The sequence below is a fragment of the Phragmites australis genome, chromosome 6 (genome assembly GCF_958298935.1).
Source record: "Phragmites australis chromosome 6, lpPhrAust1.1, whole genome shotgun sequence".
In the NCBI taxonomy this organism is placed as follows: Eukaryota; Viridiplantae; Streptophyta; class Magnoliopsida; order Poales; family Poaceae; genus Phragmites; species Phragmites australis.
Window position 1 is genome coordinate 7,811,484 of NC_084926.1, and position 22,378 is coordinate 7,833,861.

General features: G+C 48.3%; 3 protein-coding genes across 3 annotated transcripts; 2 read left to right on the top strand and 1 right to left on the bottom strand.

The window, feature by feature from the left end:
• The first annotated feature begins 2,225 nt into the window (after nt 1–2,225).
• LOC133922912 (uncharacterized) lies at nt 2,226–4,496 on the top strand. The gene is made up of 4 exons (XM_062368435.1): nt 2,226–2,488; nt 2,579–2,816; nt 3,096–3,622; nt 3,911–4,496. Exons 1-4 carry the CDS (start codon nt 2,226–2,228, stop codon nt 4,494–4,496), a joined length of 1,614 nt encoding a protein of 537 aa, XP_062224419.1.
• A 1,119-nt stretch (nt 4,497–5,615) lies between these two features.
• Nucleotides 5,616–6,296, top strand: LOC133922913 (secreted RxLR effector protein 161-like). Its single transcript, XM_062368437.1, has one exon. The coding sequence runs from the start codon at nt 5,616–5,618 to the stop codon at nt 6,294–6,296; it is 681 nt and encodes a 226-aa protein (XP_062224421.1).
• A 3,013-nt stretch (nt 6,297–9,309) lies between these two features.
• Nucleotides 9,310–12,417, bottom strand: LOC133921463 (protein NRT1/ PTR FAMILY 8.3-like). Its single transcript, XM_062366346.1, has 4 exons — nt 12,055–12,417; nt 11,447–11,540; nt 11,036–11,253; nt 9,310–10,909 (listed from the first exon to the last, which is right to left on the bottom strand). Exons 1-4 carry the CDS (start codon nt 12,235–12,237, stop codon nt 9,572–9,574), a joined length of 1,833 nt encoding a protein of 610 aa, XP_062222330.1. The 5' UTR covers nt 12,238–12,417; the 3' UTR covers nt 9,310–9,571.
• Nucleotides 12,418–22,378: the final 9,961 nt, after the last annotated feature.

A 22,378-nucleotide genomic window follows, 5' to 3' on the forward strand; every position in this document is an offset into this window, starting at 1 on the left:
TATTAAAAGCTAACACAGTCTGGGTAATGGCTGAGGCCAACGATCGACTGCTTGCCAAGAGAATCATCAATGCGGTCAAAAGGGCTAGAGGTCATCCGTCCGTAGCTGACTTCAAGTCAAAACTATATACATCAGTTACATTCTTCATACAATCTAAAGGTCAGTCTGATCAAAGGTCCCATCACTAGGGATCGAGTCTATGATCTTCGTCAATCAATCATAAGTGGGTTTTAACAATCTTTGGTGAATAGAATTCCCAATTGGCACAAAGCGGTGGGCGTAAGAGCTTCCATAATCACTAAACGATAGATGATAGTTTTCTCCCCCGTTCAAAAGGGTAGGTAAGGACCACAACACCTTTCGAACCACTCAAGATCCTTTCGAGCTATAGCCTCATTACCTGGATCAAGGGCGTATTGAATGCCCTTCTGGAATAAGGCCCCTAGAGAATACAACTGCCCCCATTGCATAAATGTACTGCATATGGTCTGAAAGGGCCAAAAGTTTATAGGTAAATGTTGTGAACAACGACCTAATGACCAGGATCCTACGGTACAATGAGTTTGAATTGCGGATTAGATTCAGCTCAAGAGAGAAGAATGCCAAGATTACTGAAAAACCGTGCCTATACTTTGTTTGATTTAGTCTGATCAAGGATGCGTGTTGCTCTTTTCAAAGTGGAGTAAAAAAGACGTCGACATGCTCATGAAAGGCAGATTCATGTGGCTCCAAATTATCTCGTAAATGAGGAATGAAACTCAAGTCGTGACAGAGTAATTATATATTTTCTCCTGCACAAGTGTTCATGGAAATTCAACTCCTTCCATTCAAACGGCAGAAGTTCACAAGAAATTCAACACCTTTAACCACGCTAGTGAACTCTCTAGTTCTCATATATATATAAAAAATGAATTCATTCAGTGATTTAGAGACAATGACAAATCATTTGTTGGTTGCGGATCATCTCACTCAACCATACTTTAGTGATTGAACATGGGCAGACCCTATTTGACAAGGGAACTTCATCCATTTCATTGACCTTCGAACCGATCTTGCCCTCCCCTTTTACTTCCACAGTGGTCTTCTTTGGCCGGCCCACTCATTTCACTCTCAAGCTCTCATAGAAGAGAGAATCCGATTCAAGATGAGGGATAATTTTTGTGGCTTGCATATAGTCAGAATATCTAAACATAGGTTGTCAAGTTTTTTTTATATTGTGGTTGAGTATTTTGAAAAAGATATAGCTATATTTGTCTTGAAAAGTAGTATGATAAGAAAATTTTGCTACTTCACAATAGAAATGAATCCCAAAATACGTTTCAAGGACCCTGCCAATGTCCCAAACAACTTTCTTTTTACTGGAGAGGACAGTTTCGTAGTTCTGTCTATGGGCAGGGAATATGTGATCAACTACACAATAGCGACAGACAATTTAAAATACAAGATTCCTTCCTTGTATTGAAGTGAAGAGAAAAGGTACATTGACATTTTGATATCATGTAATCTTACAACTGTATGAACAAGAAAGAAGTAAACAAAATTTTAAAAAGAAAAAAACGATGATGCCACAGGACTCTGTGCAGTTTTGTTTTTCAACAAAGTAAGAAAGAAGAGGGCAAAAAAATACTGTGATTTCTTCCTACTGTATGTTCCTATGTATTGTTGGTAACCCCGTGCGTATTAGTATAGTTAGTTTTCATTCTGTTAGTTGGCAAGAGCCCACGACCGTTTGTGCGCGTGTCTTGCCTGGTCTTGCATGCTGACGACAATAGCTCGGCTCGTGCTTAGTCTTTGCATGAATCACGGCATGCCCCGATGTGCTGCGCGGCATGGCGTGAGATAGAAAGTAGTTGGGTAGCTCTGAATAATAAAAGGAGAAGGAAAAACCCCAAAAAGCAGCAGCTTCATCGCAACACAAAATTGATCTGCCCATCCTGTTCAGTTCATCGCGTTTTGTATGGACGAGTGAGCTGTGCGGTTTTCTCTGACGAAAATCCAGCAAGAGCAACACCTGCAACCGCGTTTCAGTGTTTTAGCTAACATTTGGTATCAGAGCCAACCACGATCTGCGATGATGTCTGTTCCAGCGGGCAACCACTCGAGGACTCCTCCTCACCGAGGCCATCTGCGCTCGCCGTCTCCATTCATCCTGCACCGCGGCAGCACCATGGGTCGCGAGGTCGTGGTCCAGAAGACGGTACGTGAGGTGGGCGGCTTCCTGGCCGATGCTGACACGTGACAGCTACACCGACTGGTCTCTGCTCATGAAAGTAATGATGAAGGCGAGGGGACTGTGGGAGGCTGTAGAGGTTGGCGGTGTTGATCAACTGGAGGATCTGATGGCAATGGACGCCATCCTCAAGGCGGTATCGCTGGAGCTGATGGGGATGTTGGTGCGCAAGGGATCGACACTGGTAGCGTGGGACACCGTCAAGTCAATGTACGCCGGCAGCAAGAGCGTGCGCAAGTTGAAGGCGCAGCAGCTGTGGTAAGACTTCGATTGCATCAAATTCAATGACGGCGAGTCGGTCACCGGCTTTGCCATTCGTATCATGGCATTGGCAAATCAACTGGCTAGCCTCGGTGATGTGCACACTGATGAGATGATGGTGCACAAGTTCCTTCGTGTTCTGCCGACCAAGTTCTCACAGATCACGCTCTCGATCGAAACTATGTTGGATCTCGAGAACCTTTTTGTTGAGGAACAGACCGAGCGACTGAAGGTGGTGGAGGATCGGAAGGAGATCAACAATAGCGCACCTTCGGGGAGTGGAAGCGGCGAAGGCAAGCTGCTCCTCTCCGAGCTGGAGTCACTGGTCGGGCGACTGAAGCTGCAGACCGGTGAGGGCTCATCAGGCGGCGCCAAGAGTGGCCGGGGGCGACGACACCGCGGCTAAGGCGGCTCACGCACCAAGTCCGACGATGCTGGGCGCGAACCAAACAACGACACAACAAAGGACGAGTGTCGCTATTGCAAGAAACTTGGGCACTGGGAGCGTGACTGCCGCAAGAAGAAGCGCGAGCAGGCGCACGTCGCGCAGGCTGAGGAGGAGGAAGCATCTCTGCTCATGGTGCGCGCCTGCGAACTGCACTAGGACGAGCAGAAGGAGGCACCACTCCAAGACTACGTCAACAACCACCGAAAGGTGGTGCATTTGGAGGAAGGGAAGGTGCTCGCACAGCTGGATCGTGATGAAGCGCATGATGACAGCATGTGGTACCTTGACACCGAGGCCATGAACCACATGACTGGCGTGCTGGCTACCTTCTCTGATCTTGATCAGGGGGTGGGCGGCACGATCAAGTTTGGTGATGGCTCCCTGGTGAACATCGAGGGACGCGGAATGGTGTTGTTCGAGTGCAAAAATGGTGAGCACAGCGCATTTTCTGGTGTCTACTACATCTCGTGTCTTACGACGGACATAATTAGCATCGGGCAGTTGGACGACAACGGTTGCGAGGTGCGGATCAAGGAAGTGCTCCTCCGAATATGGGACAGACAACGTCGTCTGGTGATGCGGGTACAACGTTCTGCAAGCCGTCTGTACCTCCTACGCCTCAACCTCGCCAAGCCGGTGTGCCTGTCCGCGCGCCACCAGGAGATCGCTTGGACTTGGCACACGTGATTTGGGCACCTCAGCTTTGACTCCCTCAAGCGGCTGTCCGACGGCGACATGGTACGTGGCTTACCCCACATTGACCATGTTGATTAGTTGTGCGATTGTTGTATAACCACTAAGCAAAGGAGAACGGCGTTCCCAGCGGCGGCTCGCTACCACGCCACTCACCAGCTCGATATAGTCCACGGTGACCTATGTGGGCCGATCTTCCTGGCTACACCCGGGTGCAAGCGACACTTCTTGTTGCTCATGGATGATTATAGTCGCTTTATGTGGCTGGTTCTCCTCAGGGCTAAGAGCGATGCACCTGCGGCGATCAAGAACTTTCAGGCGTCGGTGGAGACTGAGACCGGTCGCAAACTGCACGTCCTTCGCACGGACATTGGGGGTGAGTTTGCCTCAGCTGAATTCGCTGAGTATTGCGCAGGCCGTGGAGTGCAACACCATCTCTCAGCGCCTTATTCGCCACAGCAAAATGGCGTGGTGGAGCGCAGGAATCAGATGGTGCTTGCCATGGTGCGGAGCCTTCTCAAGTCGTGTGGCGTTCCGGCGACGTTCTGGGGAGAGGCTGTGACAACAGCCATATTTCTGTTGAATCGGTCATCGACGAAGAGTGTCAGTGACATGACACCCTTTGAGGCCTGGCACGGCCGCAAGCCGGCGGTGCATTACTTGCGAACGTTCGGCTGCGTGGAGTACGTGAAGATTACAAAGCCACACTTGGCGAAGCTGGCAAATAGGAGCTTCCCTGGTGTCTTCATCGGGTACCAACCGGGTGTGAAGGCGTACCGCCTCTATGATCCGACAACCGGGCGCGTCCACATCACACGTGATGTTGTGTTCCGGGAGGACAAGGCTTGGGACTGGAGCAAGTAGTGTCTCGGCCTGACAGCGACACCGATCGAGTTCATCATCGAGCGCACTGCAGTGCGAGGAGACGAGCACCACGCACCGGACAGTCCAACGCCTATGCTGGACATCCGGCGCCCCCGTTCGACGACCAACCGGCAGGATCGCCTGCTCCATCCGTGTCACCGTCTCCTGACGCAATTGCACACCTGTTCGATGACGATGACGGCCCCCTGCTACCCAAGTTCAAGCTGGTCGATGATATTCTTGGGGCATCCCTGGGACCGGGCTTCGCCGAGCGCAATCTTAGCGAGGCGCTGATGGTTCAGTTTACCGACGAGCCGGTGACCTTCGTCGAAGCCGAAAGATACCCAGAGTGGAGTCAAGCCATGATGGAGGAAATGAGCGCGATCGAGGACAACAACACCTGGAGGCTGGTTGATCTCCGTCCGGGACACAAACTGATCGGCCTCAAGTGGGTTTACAAGGTGAAGAAAGATGGCCAGGGCATGGTGATCTGCCACAAAGCATGTTTGGTGGCGAAGGGGTAAATTCAGTAGCATGGGATCGACTTCGACAAGGTTTTTGCTCTTGTGGTGCGCTTGGACTCAGTGCGGGTGTTGCATGCTCTCGCTGCGCATGAGGGATGGCCGGTTCATCATATGGATGTGAAATCGGCCTTCCTCAACGACGAGCTGGAAGAGGAAGTCTACGTCGCGCAACCACCTGGTTTCATCGTCAAGGGACATGCTAAGCAAGTGTTGCGCCTGGACAAGGCTCTCTACGGACTCCGGCAAGCACCACGAGCATGGAACACAAAGCTGGATCAAACCCTGACTTGTATCGAGTTTTAGCGGAACGGCTCAGACCACGTCGTGTACACTCGGGGCACCGGGGTAGATCACCTTCTGGTGGGAGTCTACGTCGATGATTTGGTCATCACTAGCAACAATCCACAGGAAATCGACAAGTTCAAGACCAAGATGAAGCGGCTGTTTTAAGATGAGCAACCTTGGCTTGCTACATTTCTATCTCGGTATCGAGGTTCAGCAGAGTAGTGACGACATCAGCTTGTGTCAAGCAAATTATGCTCGACAGATTTTGAAGAAGGCTGGCATGGAGGGGTGTAACCCGTGCCACACACCCATGGAAGCACGGTGGAAACTCAGCCGGGATAGCACTGCACCTGTCGTGGACGCCACCGAGTACAGGAGAGTTGTCGGGAGTTTGAGATACTTGGTGAACACTCGCCCGGATCTTGCCTTCTCGGTTGGGTACGTCAGCAGATTTATGGAGAAACCAACAATTGAGCACTTGGTGGTGGTGAAGCGAATCTTGCGCTACGTCGCCAGCAACATCAGTGTTGGTTGCTGGTATCCAAAGGCGTCCGTCAACAAGCTTATAGGCTACAGTGACAACGAGCACGTCGGAGACATTGACACTCGTCGGAGCACTAGTGGGGCCTTGTTCTTCCGCAGAAGGTCATTGGTGAGCTGGTTCTCGCAGAAGCAGAGAGTTGTCGCACTCTCCTCTTGCGAAGCGGAATACATGGCAGCGACATCAGCTGCCTGCCAGGGTGTTTGGTTGGCGCAGCTTCTAGCTGAACTGACAAGCGAGGAACAGCGCGCCTTCACTCTGAAAATGGATAGCAAATCAGCGATCGCCCTCAGCAAGAACCCAGTTTTCCACGATCGAAGCAAGCACATTGATACACGATTCCATTTCATCAGGGAGTGCGTGGAGCAAGGGAAGATTGACGTCGATTTTATTGTGTCGGACCCCTCCTTTGGGGTCACCTCGTGTAGCTCATACCAATCCCTGGATTAGTAGCTGGTACGCACGACTTCCAACAGAAGTAGATATCACAGACATACATCAATTAAATACAATAATAGAGTACAACACAGAGTTCATTACAACAGAAGCCCGTAGGCATAAATTAACAAACCCTCAAAGCACAGCGGAAACACATAAAAGCGACCCAAGCCCTACAGGCAGCTTGAGTGTAGATAAAACTGGCTTCTCTAATCTTTATCTTCTCTTTCGACGAAGTCGGGCTCTAGATCATCTGGATCCACAATTAGCAAGTGTGAGTACATAAGGTACTTAGCAAGTCCTACCTCAAGGGGGAAAAATTTAGATGCTTAAGGGTAGATCAAGGATAAGGCTATATAGCCTTTCAGGTTTTGCGGAAAGCTAGTTTTATTGATGCAAGGTTCATTTCGCAAGGACTAACTTTAATAAAAACATTTCCGAAGAGAACACATAAGTTGAGCTTATGGGGGTTGACGGTCCTGGGGGAGATACATCCGTCCCGCCAGTTCCCACAAGACTTTTGCCAGCGGACACACAGTCCAGGAGGCTTAGGGCACAAAGCCAAAATCCTTCTTTTCGAAAACACGGGCACACAACCCACTCACACACCAAGGAAATACTCACGCCGAAAAGCTAATCATTGTGACCAAACCATAGCATGTCCTTGACCGAGGACACGGCTATCCAGATAGGTTTAACACTCTGCAGAGGTTGTACACTTTACCCACAAGATATGCACATGCTCCCACCTTAGCAACTGGTGAAGCTGTCATAATGAGACACAATGACCTCACAACAGTCACAATATCCACCCATGTGGCACTAAGATACCAGGGGTCTTAGAAGATTCACGTGAAGGACCACTTAGCAATCCCAAGATTTTGACATAGTCTCAACAATATCACCAGCCGGACCTTGGGCTACACACTACCCAAGTCTTCTCCTGGTCCCCATTGCCACTACCGGCCTCCGGGTGGGTACCGCACTAAGTCAGAGGGGTTAGGTCAAGTCCTGCCCATACAGACCATGTGGTTGTATGAGTGGATACTAGGTGAGATGTCACAGTGAACCGGTCCTTATATGACCGAGGCAAGAGTCTCCCAGCAAGAACACCACAAAGGCGAACCTTGCTCCAAGGTAGTTCCCACCTTTGTGGGGCACCGTACTCACCCTCGTCAACACTACTCTAGAGTTTTCCCCAAGAACACAAGTTTTACACGCACATGCACCAAGCACACATCACTTCACATTGAAAAGCATGATTATCACATGTAAATAATCTAGTTCTTTCTTTTGAGCAAGGCAATCCTAAGCATGCTAGTAAACAAGTATTCATCCAAACAGTCATTATAGTTGATGTTGAGAACCTTCTAGGGTTTCAACGGAGTAGAGGTAACAATGACAAGGCATGGGAAAAACAAGCTGGGTCATAACTATTCTAGCATTCCTTTAAAATCACAACTGTTAATCTAATCATGCATACTCCTATTATTTGAAACAATGGCTCTATGGGTTGTATTTAAAAACATAGGATCAACATGATCAACGGTTGTAGGACTTGCCTTCGTTGAAGTCCTCGTCTGCTCCTTCTTCAAATTCCGAGTCCTCGGGGTCTTCCTCGAATGCTCCTTCCTCTAATAATCGCAACAACGACAGAGGCACACAATCAATCAAACGATTAAACAAGGACTAAACAACTCACAAAAATTATGAAATTGACATGATTGGGTAGATCTCGAATTTAGATGAATATCGGTGGAAGAATCATTGAAAACGGAGTTAAGACGGAGGAGAAACGGGCTTCGGAAGTTTTGCCGGGAGAGAAATTCAGAAAAAAAAAGAAAAGGGGAGAATATTCCTGGAATATTCGGCTGAGTCGGCTCGGGTTGGACTCGGCTCGTGGCTCGGCTCAGGGTATACGGCTCGGCTCAGATTCGGCTCTCGGCTCAAGGTATACGGCTCGGCTCAGTGGCTCGATTTTGTTGGTGGGCTTCAATGGGCGGCTCGGCTCGGTCTGTTGGGTCGGCTCTGGAGGATATAAAAGAGAGAGAGAGAAGTGGGGGCCGGCCGGCTCGGCTGCGGAGAGCACGAGCGGGCGAGAGAGAGGGAGGGGCGATGGGCGGCGGCGTCCCGCCGGTGGAGGGCGACGACGGGGCGCCGGCGGCGGAGAAGTGGCTTCGGCCCGGCGCAGAGGGGCGGCGACGGACCGAGGAACGGCTTCGGCCGGCGCGGAGAAGCGGCGGCCGACAGCAGGGAGGACGGCGGCGGCCCGGCGATGGGAGGGTGGCCCAGGTATGTCTACGGGGAAGGGAAAGGAGGGAGAGGGAGAGAGAGAAAGGGGGCCGGGGAGCTCACCGGCGGCGAGGGCGCTCGGAGCGAGGCGGTGAGACGGCGGGGGGGGGCTCGGGGAGAGAGAGAGAGAGTGGGAGTGAGGTGGAGGAGGGCACTGTTCATCGCTTTATATAGGCCGGCGACGGAGCGGGCACGCGGGGCAAGGGCTGCGCGGCACGGGGCGCCAGGCGGCTGCACGGGGCGCGAGGCAGCGCGAGGTCTGCCGGTCGGCGACGCGATAGCACGGCGCGGCGCGGGCAGGCGGGTCACGGGAGGGACGGGAGAGAGAGAAGAGAGAGAAAGAGGGAGATGGGGATAAGTTTTAGGGATTTGATATATTGGCACTGAGGGATAATTCGCAGACATTCTTACCAAGCCGCTCGGGCGTCTGAAGTTCACGGAACAACACACCCTGATCGGAGGTTGTGATGTGCACAGGGAATAGGGGGTGATTGTTGGTAACCCTGTGCGTCTTAGCATAGTTAGTTCATTCTGTTAGTTGGCAAGAGCCCACGACCGTTTGTGTGCGCGCCTTGCCTGGTCTTGCATGTTGACGAGAATAGCTCGACTCGTGCTTAGTCTTTACATGAATCACGGCGTGCCCCGATGTGCTGCGCTGCATGGCGTGAGATAGGAAGTAGTTGGCTAGCTCTGAATAATAAAAGGAGAAGGAAAAACCCCGAAAAGCAGCAGCTTCATCGCAGCACAAAATTGATCTGTCCATCCTGTTCAGTTCATCGCGTTTTGTATGGACGAGTGAGCCGTGCGGTTTTCTCTGACAAAAATCCGGCAAGAGCGACACCTGCAACCGCGTTTCAGTGTTTTAGCTAACATGTATGTACTTGCCGTTGAGCCAGTACGATCTAGTTACCCTTCACCAATCACTGATTGGCAATTGTGCTACAATGTAATGGAATCTTCCAGACGAGAAGCGAGCAGAGCAGCGGATAAACACGTCATGACAGCACCGTCTTGAGCTTGTAGTTCTTGGCGAACGAGCTATACACGACTAAGTTGAGCGTGCACATGGCCGCCATGGTCCAGAAGAAATAGTCGAGGTGGCCCTGGTTGAGGTCGTCGGAGATCCACCCGGGGCTTTCCGCCGTCGCCGTGAACGCTGCCACGATGGCGTAGATGAGCGAGCTCATGTAGCTGCCCAGTGCGATGGTGAGCAGCGCGAGCGACGTGCACGTGCTCTTCATGGTGTCCGGCGCCTCGGTGTAGAAGAACTCCAGCTGCGCGATGTAGCAGAACACCTCCGCGCCAGCCAGGAAGAAGTACTGCGGAATCTGCCACGCGATGCCGATCGCCTCGGCGCGCGCTGCGCTGTCAAGCCGCTTCATCTCCACGAGCGCCGCGACCGCCATGGTGAGCGCCATGAGGAGCCGCCCGGCGCCCATGCGCTGCAGCTGCGACGGCTCGCCGTCGCCACCGGATAAGCCCCTCAGCGCCGGTACGATCACCTTGCTGTAGAGCAGCACCCATGTCAGGACGCAGACCACCTCGAACGAGCCCATCGACGCCGCCGGTACGGGCACCGACAGGATGGACATGTCCATGGCGCTGCCCTGCTGGATGAAGGTGGTGTTCATCTGCGAGTACGCCGCGGAGACGATGATGCTGGTCGTCCAGACGGGCAGCAGACGTAACAGGATCTTGAGCTCCTCCACCTGCGTCACGGTGCAGAGCTTCCACGACGAGCCCACCTCCTCCGATATCTCCTCCAAGTCCGACTCCGAGATGATGGCTGCCTTGTCAAGGAAGGTGAACTCGCTGGTGTGCGCGATCTTGGGCTGGGAGTCGACCTTGTCGCTGACCTCGTGGAGCATGCCAACGTCGGTGGGCACCCTGTTGCCGATTTTCCTGCAGGCGGCGACGACGACCTGACACAGGCTCTTGAGCGGCGTGCCGGTCGGCATACGACGCTTGTACATGGGCGTTGCAAGCACGAAGGCGCCGAAGGCAAGCGCGATGCAGGCGGTGGAGATGCCGAAGCCAAGGCCCCAGCTGACGTTCTCCTGGATCCACACGATGAAAATGCCCGAGACGATCGGACCGAAGTCGATGCAGAGATAGAACAAGCTGAAGAAGGACGCCTTCCGCTCCCGGTCCACCGCGTTGTCGTCGTCGAACTGCTCCGCGCCGAACGGCAGCAGGGACGACCGCACCCCGCCGCTCCCGACCGCCACGAGGTACAGCCCGATGAACACGATGGTCTGCGCGCCGAACACCGACGTGCCACCGAGCTCCGTGGCCGTCGGCAGGAACGCCGAGAAGGTCACCAGCATCATCCCCTGCAGATGGCACGCGCATACAGAATCCATCAGCATCGATCACAACGTGGCTGGCCAATGCGCATGCCATGGTTCAAGTCTTCAAGACGAACGAGCTAGCCAGTGACATGAGAGTGAGTGGCGTACGAGAAGGTAGACGGCGAGGGAGACCAGGATGGTGTTGTAGTTTCCCCAGAAGGTGTCGGCGATGATGGCGCCGAAGATCGGCGTGAGGAAGCTCGTGCCGTACCACGTCGTGACGTTGGAGGCGCTCGCGAGGTTGCTGCCGTGGAGGACGGTCTCCAGGTACACCACCAGGTTCGTCGAGATGCCATTGAACGCTGTGCTCTCCAAGCACTCGAACCCTGCACGCAGAAGTGGATGGCTCCAGCTATTAGTACATGCTCAAGCATAATGTGTCAGTTCTTGTAAAAAAAATCAGCATGTGTTTCTATTTGGTTTTTGTAAATGATCGTAGTAAAAGTAAAACTAGCATCTTGTGTTTGTGCATATTCTGTTCTCAGAAAAATAAATTTTGCAACATGGACCACTTCTCACCTAGAACTACCGCTGGTGCCTTGCTGCCTGTGCGTTTTTTGTCCCTGATGAGTGGCACTTGCAGGGTATCGTCCTGAATCTTCGACCCGTGACTCTGCAATGGAGAAAATATTGCACAAATTGTCAATGACAAGAGAATCTGCGTATTTTTACTGTCCGCGTATTGAAAAGTCATGGATATGATGTGGATGTCATTTGCATATCAGAAATGATTAATGTGTCTAGCAAGAGTATAAGGAACGAAGTGTGCATGCACGTGTTCTCCTAGTCTCAATCTAAGAAACTTCTCCGTGTGTAGAAAACTTAAGTTTAATGTGTCTACCAAATATCGATCATTTTAAGATGTATATATTCCTCATCTCTCTTCTCTTTATTTTAGACTTAGTCTATGTTGGTGGCGTGCTGCCAGCTACCAACTCCCGTATCGTCATCGCAACTGCCCTGTTCCTTCAGAAATGTTGCATTCGACGTCAGCATCCACTGCGTGCATCATGGCCTATCCTCACTTCGGCGATGAGGAATTCGCATGAACAACGCTGATGAAGTAACAACACCAGTAATGCCTAATGCGGCGTGAGAGGGAAGGGTAGAGAGATGTCGACCGTTACCTCGGGCAGGAGCGGCGAGAGCTCGCCCCTCTCCATGGCGTCTCCCGCGTCCATGCCGATGCAGACAACCGCCTTTCGAGAGCTGCGAGCGCGCAGTAGTCCGATTGGACGGGCAGTAGCCCGATTGGCAACACCCACATGGGCGTGGTGAGCCCGGGGGCTTTCGATTCCCTCCTCCTGCATCTCCTTCTGTAAAAGACTTCCAAGGAAAATCCTGGGTAAAGGGAGGCTCAGCTGTAAAAAAAACGAGCTGCGAGCGCGAGGTGATTGTCGGGAACGGGAGTGAGCTGCACGAGCAAAGAAAGCTCTCTGCTCCTTTCGGGCTTCGTCTGCTGCTCCGATGTTCTGGTGCCGAGATGAGATGCAGCGGAGCTGCTTATATAGAAAGCGCGCGTGCGCGCACGCTCGAAGACGGCGCTGGCGGAGCTATCGTCGCGGCACGCGATAGGTTGGTGAGCTGGAGGGCCGGGGTGGAGCGTCGCTGTCGCCGCACCCTAAAATAAGGAACAGCGCGCGAGAACGCTTCAAAACAGCGGAGGTTTTCACCCCCGGAACAAGGCAACACGGATGCGCATACGACGAGCTCTTGCCTCCCCTGCACTGCAGCAGTTGACGTCGACTCGCCGAGCCGGAAGTTTCTACGCAGTAGTTGTAGGTGAGGTTCTTGTGAAGAATCGTCGTGCTCGGCGCATCTCGTGCGTTCAGTCTCCGCCTCTCCGGTCAGCTGCCGCGACGGCCACAGTGGGGAGCTGCTCTTTTTTTTTTTCCGCTGCGGACGCGTGGTGTTTTACTCGGCGGGCGGCAGGAGAGGACTGAACTCGTGACAGTCCAGTTCTTGGGGCCTCGGTAGGGGACTAGGTGCCACAGACAGAGGATATGGCCAATGGCTTATTTCGTCAAGGCGGCAGATCCTGGTGTCGTAACTTGTACTTTCACCAAGCTATTGCACAGAGTTTGAAACACTATAAAATTCCACTTCTCTATCCACTGAATCTTCCGGTGATGACACGGCCTTAAACCCCGAACCATTTGGTGTGTAAAAAAACACAGCCGTGTTATTTTTTGCTATCAACAGCTGTGATCCAATCAAGTTGTTTCGTTTGTCTGGTGAGCTCAAGACTGTATCCACCAACCGCTGTTAGCAGAGAGATGGAGAATCTGTCACACTGGTCGCAAGATGATCCAGGAACTCTTCACTGCATGAGATACAAGATCCAGTGCTGCTGTAAAGTTCTGAATGGTCTTGCAGTGTAATTCTGAAATGCATTCGACGTCATGATATGCCCTGATAATTCGGTATTGGGGCGTGGAGGCCGTAGGGGCACGTGATAGGCTGTTTGCACTTTACAGGGTTCTTCAGATTTGGAGCACCAATAGGAAGAAGATAAAGCGCCAGGTCAATCCATAAACTTGCTGCACGTTGTTGCCTTCTAGTTCTAGGTCATGCTGAATTCATCCATAAGCAGTTCCTTTCGTTTAAAAAAAACAGTTCCTTACAGATTAGCATGCGTAGTTGCGTACTAAACGCAACGCGTTCTTCTCTGAAGATGGTGTGGTGACAACTGAGGAAGTAGGTGGGGGGAGGGTTCATTTCAGCTCATTTCATCATGACCTTCTTTCGCAAAAAAAATTCACCATAATCTCGTGACTTCATATGCGGACATATTGACAAATTCGACGGAAAGATTGGACAAGTTGCAAATTTTGGTCAAGTAAAGTTTACCTTCCTGTTCTTGGTGTTCAGAATATTCTGTATGGAAACAAAAAAACATGTGCCACAAGATATACAATCAATGTGTTGAAGGGTGAATATCGCCTGCTGTCAACGCGAGACTCCTGGTCTTCTCTTCTGATACACTGATTATACAAATGAAAACACGGTAACTTCAGCACATGCAAATTTAGGATAACCATCTCATTTGATCGCGGTCCATTCTGATTTTGTGGTTGTTGAGAAATTTCAGCTCCAAAGTATAGATAGATAAAAGTGATAAGAGGACTAAAGCTATGCATTCAGATGTAAACCTAAGTTGGTTTTTTGACAGTTTCCTCCTTTTTATCTTCCCATTCTCCTTCTGTTCTTCACAGTCATCATCATCTTGTAGGGAATCTTCTTTGGGTTTGAAGCCTGCTTGAAGCAATTAGATAACTTGCAAACAGATAGATATTTATTTTTTGGGTATAGTTTGCAGAGCATGATGACTGAAGCTAGACTGGCCTGGGCCAATGGGTTGGTACAACTAATACCCCAATATTACTCTTACGCCCTTACCAAAACCGAACTGTACCTAAATCCTCCCGAAACAATAAGCACTGGAGATTTTGACCAAAAGATATCATGCTTGAAAAGGTTGGTGGAGAAGTTGGTGAATAAGATTAAGAGCCACAAATTGGCCTTACCAAAATCAGAAGAAAAACAAGTTGGAGGAAAATGGATCTCAGACTGCTACCTGTTTATTTTGGACGGTTTGAGCACTTGTTCCTCCGATCACAGTTATACGACGTTTTAGAGTTGGGCATAAGAATTAAGTAAACATGCTAAATGGCCATCTTATCCTTAGATAATCCCATCTAAATTGCACATTTAATGTTGTCAAAAACATTTATGCTGGATGCCCATCCCATTGACCGTTGATGGAAGCGTCGTCTCGGACAAATGGAAGTGCTTCGCGTGCTGCTAGAGTCTGTCATATCGCCGTGGGCCCGCAGCTTATCGGCGCGCTGTTACTAAAGCTCATCATGATCCATGCCATGTCGTCTTTCCACCGTCTAGCCATTTGCATCCCATCTAGCACTCTTTTTTTTAAGTCTTTTTAAACTAACATTTTAAAAACTACATGTGAGACATTAAATTTTTAAGAATTAACTTATTTTATTACACCAAAATACATATCATTACTCACAACCTGATCACTCTAATGCATATGGCGTGACCAATGTGACCATGCTAATGTCTCATCCCGACACCTTGCCATGTGGCTCTTTTTTAGCGTGACCGTGTGTTGAGTTATGTCATGTATTTTGATGTGACAAAAAAATCTAGTTCTTGAAAAATTAGTGTTCATATACTCTTTTTTAAATATTAGTTTAAAAAGGCTAAAATAAAAAATCCCCTAGGTGCTGGTCCATCAAATCCATCGGAGCATCAGGCAACGCTCGCCAGAGGAGGGAGGTGGGCGGAGAGGTGTGATTGTGGTGCGTGGCTTCGATTGGGTTGCACGTTGTGCTTTCTATTGTTTCGAGTAGGGATGGCAGTTGTACCTGTGGGTGCAGGGGCATGTGCGGGTTTTTGTCTGGTGGGGTCAAGTTTGGATGCTGATTTGCACCCATGGGTCTAGCGGGTCGAGGGCTTGAGGAAGATCCGAGTCAGGATGGGTCTAGCATTACACCCATAGGGGCTCGTCGGGCCCATGAATTAGCACTTTTACATCCATTTTTTCAGTCCAAGCAGCATAGCCCATCTAAAATCAGCCCTAATTGTCGTCATTTATATGAATTTTCATGTTGAAAATTTGCTTTTGGGCTAACTGGGTGAGCTCTTTTTCTTTCAGCCCAGGGCCCGTCAGTTGCTCCTTCTTTCCGCTGGGGGCGCCGACCTAGGGTTCGATGGGGGCAGTTGGGACCAATCGGTCCTGGCTCCAGGTGGATCAAGGGCGGCGGCACTAGTGGGCAATGGGCCTGGGTCTTTCGTGCTGGTGCACACATCCACGGGGTGGCCAGGCTCCTGATTGTCCCTTGGATGGAGCTTGGAAGGTGCGGATACATTCGGGTGGCACCAAGGATTGGGAGGTTGAACTGAATTCGATTGTGGTGGCCATCCGAGGCATGCATGCAGGATGTGAGGTCCTATATATCTTGGGGCTCTCTCTTCTCAGTTGGCAAGGGGAAAAGTGACATATTCTCTTTATTTTGGTGATCTCCTCTCTAGTGCGTGCTTGGATAACGGGTTCATCTACTACTCGGTTGTGTGCATTGCCGGTGGGAGGTGGTGGTGTAAGGAGGTGGAGATGTGACGCCCAAGCTCGCCCGCATGTGTTGTTGCAGTGTGGATTGGCTTTGTATCTCAAATTTCCTTTAGGCTGCCGGCAACTACGGGTGCTAGGTTTTCTGGGACAGTGGCTAGTGAGCCATGCCTAGCTTCTCTTCTCCACGCTTTTGAGCGTGTTTCTCTGTGAGTTTTTCCTCTCTCTTGTTATGAACATTAAGGTTGCTAGCTTTTTACTGCTCTGTGATGATATGTTGTACTGAGATTGGGCATATTTCCTAAGTGCAATAGTATAGACCTAAGATTGTAGCCCCTGGAGGTTTGTGCAGTATTGTCCGATATGTTCTTGTACACATATGTTGTGATATCGGTGTTGTGATACCGGAGAATCTCTGTTGGTAGAATTTCCAGTTGGCTACTTGTTGGTTTGATCTCTGTTTAGTACTGCTATGACTCAGAGGAGGCTAGTATTTTGTTTCTGAATATTGCTACTGAATTTGCCTCTGTAACTTCTGTTTGTACATGTTTTTGCTTCATTGATTCAGATTTTGAACACTTTGTAGTTCAGCAGTACTATCAAAGAGGTTTTACTAGTTATGTCTAGGTTCTATTACTAGTTGAGAACTTAGGTTATTACCCAATCTATGATGCGTACAATCAGACAATTAGGAGGCAGAACATCTTTAGTTCTGGGGCCAATTGTTGTTGATCTGAGAGCAATGTTTTTCTTGCTTAGTACCTGTTGTCGATATACTAAAGTTCACATGATATTAGTTTCTGTAATTTATGTTTTACAGTTCTTTTACTTCAATATCATGTGCAATAAAAACTCTATGGTTTGTTCTTGCTATTATGTTTGTGGGATGATATTCATGCTCATTTTATCGTAATTACTACAACAATTCAGAAAACTAGTCCTTCTGTGATGGCTAGTTCTAGCTCTTCTATCCTACCACCATCATCCTCAGACACGATTAAGACTGAGAGCTTTGATGGAACCGGCTTTAAGCGCTGGCAGGCTCGGATGAGGCTGTGGTTGATGGAGCTCGGACTTTTCTGGGTCCTCACCGAAGAGTCGCCCGTCCCTCTGGGGGAAGCCATGCAAGATGAGGTCGAAAGAACGCGTATTGACACGTTAAGGGCCCGTTGGGAGAAGTTTAATGCCTCAGCCCTAGCATGTCTCTTGGTCGTTCTATCGAACATGCTCTTCAACGTCTACATGGGGTTCGAGGAAGCACGAAAGGTGTGGATGGAGTTAAATGATAAGTATGCTGAAAGCGACAATGGCAACAAGTCCTTCATGGTGGTAAGCTACCTGAACTTTCGTATGGGAGATGGCAGATCAGTCATGGAATAAATCCATGAGTTGTAGTTGATTATGCGAGACTTAGGCCAGTACGACTGTGTCCTCTCTGAGAGTTTTTAGGTTAATGACATTCTGGCCAAGCTGTCTACTTCTTGGTGTGACTTTGTCACTGCATGTCGGCACTTAAAGCAATGATTGACTCTTAATGAGCTCATTGCTACTATAAATATCGAGGAGAAGTCTAAGGCAGGCTATGGTGAGGTGAAGGTGCCTGCTCAAGCTAACCTTGTCGAGCACAAGAACCAGCCTGGAAGGAAAAAGAAGAAACAAAAGAACAAGCCTAGACCTTCGGGACTGAAGGCTAATGCTATGAAGAAGGAGAAGAAGTCTGAGATTGTATGCTATGTCCGCAACGGTTTGGATCACAAGGCCAATAGATGCCGCGATCATAAGGGCAAAGGGCTGGCACCTGAGTAGCAGAAGGCAGCCAAAGCCCAAGTGCATGTGGCGGTTTCAATGACCGATGATACCGACAAAGGCGACTCCACCAGTGGGTATGTATCCGAGGCCTTTATGGCAAATTCACCGGTAAGTTGGTGGGTTGATACAGGTGCTACAAGGTATATTTGTACTGATCAGATATGTTTTACTTATCTCTAGGGCGTAGATGGTGGATCTGTACTGATGGGGAACGAGGTCTCGGTAGCACTACGCGGAGTAGGACAAGTAAGCTTGAAGCTGACTTTCAGTAAGACTCTTGTCCTGAAGGACGTACTGTTCGTGTCTGTCATGGCCTGTAATCTACTCAGTGGATCAATGTTGTGCCAGTAAGGAATAAAATTAGTCTTCGAGTAAATAAAGTAGTGTTAACCAGGTGTGGGTCATTTGTAGGAAAATGCTATGATTACGGAGGCATGTTCTACATTTCTATTCTTAATAGTTCTGCAAATATTTTCTACTCTTCATATTCTTATAAGAATAATGATATATGGCATTCTCTCTTGTGTCACTTTAATAATGAAGCAATTGTGCATTTGAGCAAAATGAATCTTATTCTCTCATATACTTATGACAAGAGCCATAAGTGCAAGATATGTGTGCAGGCTAAGCAGCCCCGCAAACCATTTCACTCGGTCGAGGGGAGAAGCACCTCACCATTTGAGCTGATCTATTCTGATCTGTGTGAGATGAATAGAATTTTAACTAAAGGTGGCAAAAGATACTTCTTTACTCTTATAGATGATGCTACTAGGTTCTGCTATATCTACTTACTTAGAATAAAAGATTTAGCGTTAGAATACTTTAAGATCTATAAGGTCAAGGTGAAAAACCAAGTGTTTCTGACAAAGAAGGGGAATATATTCCTAGGGATTTCTCCGAGTTCTGTAAAGAAAGTGGTATAATCCATGAGTTTACGCCACCATACTCACCACAGGCCAACGTAGTAGCCGAGAGAAAGAACAGAACAATTTGTGACTTGGTTAATGTCTTATTGCAAAGTTCTAGTATGGCTAACTCATGGTGGGTTGAGGCTGTTCTCACAATTAACTATGTCCTGAATAGGGTCGCTCCTTGTAATCGCGAGGCAACTCCTTATGAACAATGGAATGGGAGGAAACCAAATATGTTCTTTCTTTGTACTTGGGGCTATTTAGCAAAAGTACATGTTCCCCTGCCGAAGAAAAGGAAATTAGGACCAAAGATTGTTGAACGTGTCTTTCTAGGGTATGCACACTAGAGTACTATCTATAGGTTCATAGTGGTCTACTATGAGGTCTAAGACATTTTCGTCAACTCGATAATGGAATCTCGGGATGCGATATTCTTTGATCACATCTTTCCTACGTGAGAAAAGGAAGTAGGTACCCATAATCTTCTAGTTGATGACCATGTTCCTTATAGTGTTGACGGCACAGTTCGTGAATGGGAACTTAGGAGGAGCAAAAGGCAAAGGATTGAAAAATCACTATGAGATGAGTCTGTCACCTTCTTTATGGATGACGAACCACGAAATATTTCAGAGCCACACGCTTCTCCAGAAGCGGAGTACTGAAAGGAAGCAGTTCGTAGTGAGATGGATTCAATTATCACTAACGGAACTTGGGAGTTAGCAGACCTCCCAACTGATTACAAGCCAGTTTGCTGCAAATGAATCTTCAAGAGAAAGCGCAGACCCGATGGTACTATAAAAAAGTACAAGGCCTGACTAGTGGCTAAGGGCTTTACGCAAAAGGAAGGAGAAGACATTTTGATAGATATTCTCATGCTGACAAGTTGCCCACTATCTGCATGCCTTTAGCACTAGCAACTTCTCATAATCTCCTTGTGCATCAGATGGATGTCAAGACCGCTTTCCTCAATGGAGACTTGGATGAGGAGATTTATAAATAGCAACCAGACAGATTCATGGTAACAGGACATGAGGGTAAGTGTGCAGGCTAATCAAATTCTTGTATGGTCTCAAATAAGCCCCTAAGCAGTGGCCTGAAAAGTTTGATACTACACTTACTTCGATCGGATTCTGTGTTAATGAAGCTTATAAGTGTGTGTATTATTGCTATAGTGGAGGGCGAGATATCATTCTATGTTTATACGTGGATGACATATTGTTGTTTGGGACATATCTAGAAATGATCAACCAAACCAAGTCTTTCCTATCTCAAAACTTCGATACGACATAGGAGAAGCTGATGTAATTTTAAACATCAAGTTGCTAAAGGGCGAGAATGAGATAACACTAAGTGAATCTCATTATGTGGACAAGGTGCTTACACGTTTTGGTATGATAGATTGGAAGCATGTAGCCACGCCCTATGATCCAAATGCTACGCTGAAGAAAAATATAGGCTATGGGAAATACCAATTAAAATACTCATAAGTGATAAGTTCTCTCATGTACTTGGTTAGTGCAACTAAGCCTGACATCTCATATGCAATATACAGATTGAGTTGTTATACGTCCAACCCAGAAGATGATCATTGGATAGCACTGGAGAGAATTCTCAAGTACCTGAAGGGGACAAAGAACCTAGGAATTTATTTTTCTCGCCATCAGGCAGTCATAGAGGGATTTAGTGATTCCAACTGGATCAGTGACTCAGATGATACGAAGACTATGAGTAGATATGTCTTCACTCTAGCAGGCAAAGTTGTGTCTTGAAAGTCATCTAACCATCCATACTCGCTCTATGATGGAGACTGAGCTAGTAGCTTTAGACTCAGCAGTCGTAGAGGCAGAATGGATCAGAGAACTCCTTTCTGACCTGCCGATATTGGATAAGCTAATTCTGGTTATTCTCACCTACTACGATAACCAAATCGTTCTGGTTAAGGTGAAGAGTATGAAGAACAATATGAAGACTTCGAAGCATATAAAATGATGACTCAAGTCGCTAAGGCACGCGCTAGAGATGGGTATAATCATTGTAGATTATATTCAGTCTGAAAGGAATATTGCAGATCCTTTTACAAAAAAAAATTGGCTAGAACAGTCATTCAGGCAGCGTCGAGAGAAATGAGATTACTACCCACTTATAAGGTTCACACTGACAGTAACCTATCACAGGAGATCGGAGATCTTGTGAACTAGGTTCTAAAAAAATAAACTGTGTGGATACAAGAGCAAATCAATCCCATTTGTTGCTTTGCTCTTCTGTAGGAGAGAGTGAGTTGTTAGTTTTTAATGAATTCAGTATCGTATGGCAATACATGTTCTTGTACATAGATGTTGTGTTGCCGCAGAATCTTTGTTGGAAGAATTTTCATTGAGCTACTTGTTGGTTTAATCTCTGTTTAGTACTGCTGTGACTCAGAGGAGGCTAGTATTTTGCTTCTAAATATTACTACTGAATTTGCCTCTCTAGCTTCTATCTGTACATGTTTTTGCTTCATTGATTCAAATTTTGAACACTCTGTAGTTCAGCAGTACGAGGTTTTACTAGTTCTGTCTAGGTTCTATTACTAGTTGAGAACTTAAGTTATTGTCCAATCTATGACGCATACATCCGGACAATTAGGGAGCATAACATCTTTGGTTCTAGGGCTAATTGTTGTTGATCTGAGAGCAATATTTTTCTTGCTTAGTATCTGTTGTCGATATACTGGGTTCATATGATATTAGTTCCTGTAATTTATGATTTACATTTTTTTTCACTTCAATATCATGTGCAATAAAAATTCTATAATTTGTTTTTGCTATTATGCTTGTGGGATGATATTTATGCTCATTTTATCGTATTTACTGTAACACTCACTCCCCTCTCTACCTCCATCCTGACAAACCTCAAAAGTCACAATCCTCATTCGGACGCCACCAATCTCTTGTCGCCGCCCAAACCAATACAACCCAAGCCTCCCCATCCATGCGACCAGCCGGTGTCTCGCCCCATCTCCATGTATCCAAACTCCAGCGCCCGACGCCCATCTTCGTCGGTTGGATCTACAGTGCCCCGTCTCCGCTAGGTAGTAGCGACGAATAATGAATGGCTGGAGCGAGGCACTAAGGAGTGAGAGCAGGACTCCAACGTGGGACGACTACAGAAACACACTGTCCTGCCCATCCATGGCTCCTAGCAAGTAGCAAACCACGCTGTCGCATGCCGCCATGATCAAACTCGATGAGCACCTGACGGCGTGGATGCCGGTCTAGATCTATGTGTACTGACCGTTGCAGGTGCAGATTTTGTTACGATCGGAATTTTACTCGAGCCGTCCTAAACTCCACCCATTGCTATCCTTAATTTCGAGTGGGAATAAAAGGTGGGCATGGCTCCTGCTAAAAGCATGCCTAGGTGCTAGTTCTGAAATGCTACTCCCATCCTCTCACGGTCTCATTACGACGTGGCCTTTTGACTAATTACTATGCTAGAGTGGGCAGTGTCAAGATTTAAACAGCGTACGTCTAGCACATATCTTGAAGCAGAGCTTTCATTGCACAGTGAAGAAAGGTGTAGGAACGTGCCTTGATGCACATAAAATTCCCCTCAAGTTGTACAATGGAATAGCAATCGTTTTGAGGACCGTGCCACTGTCCA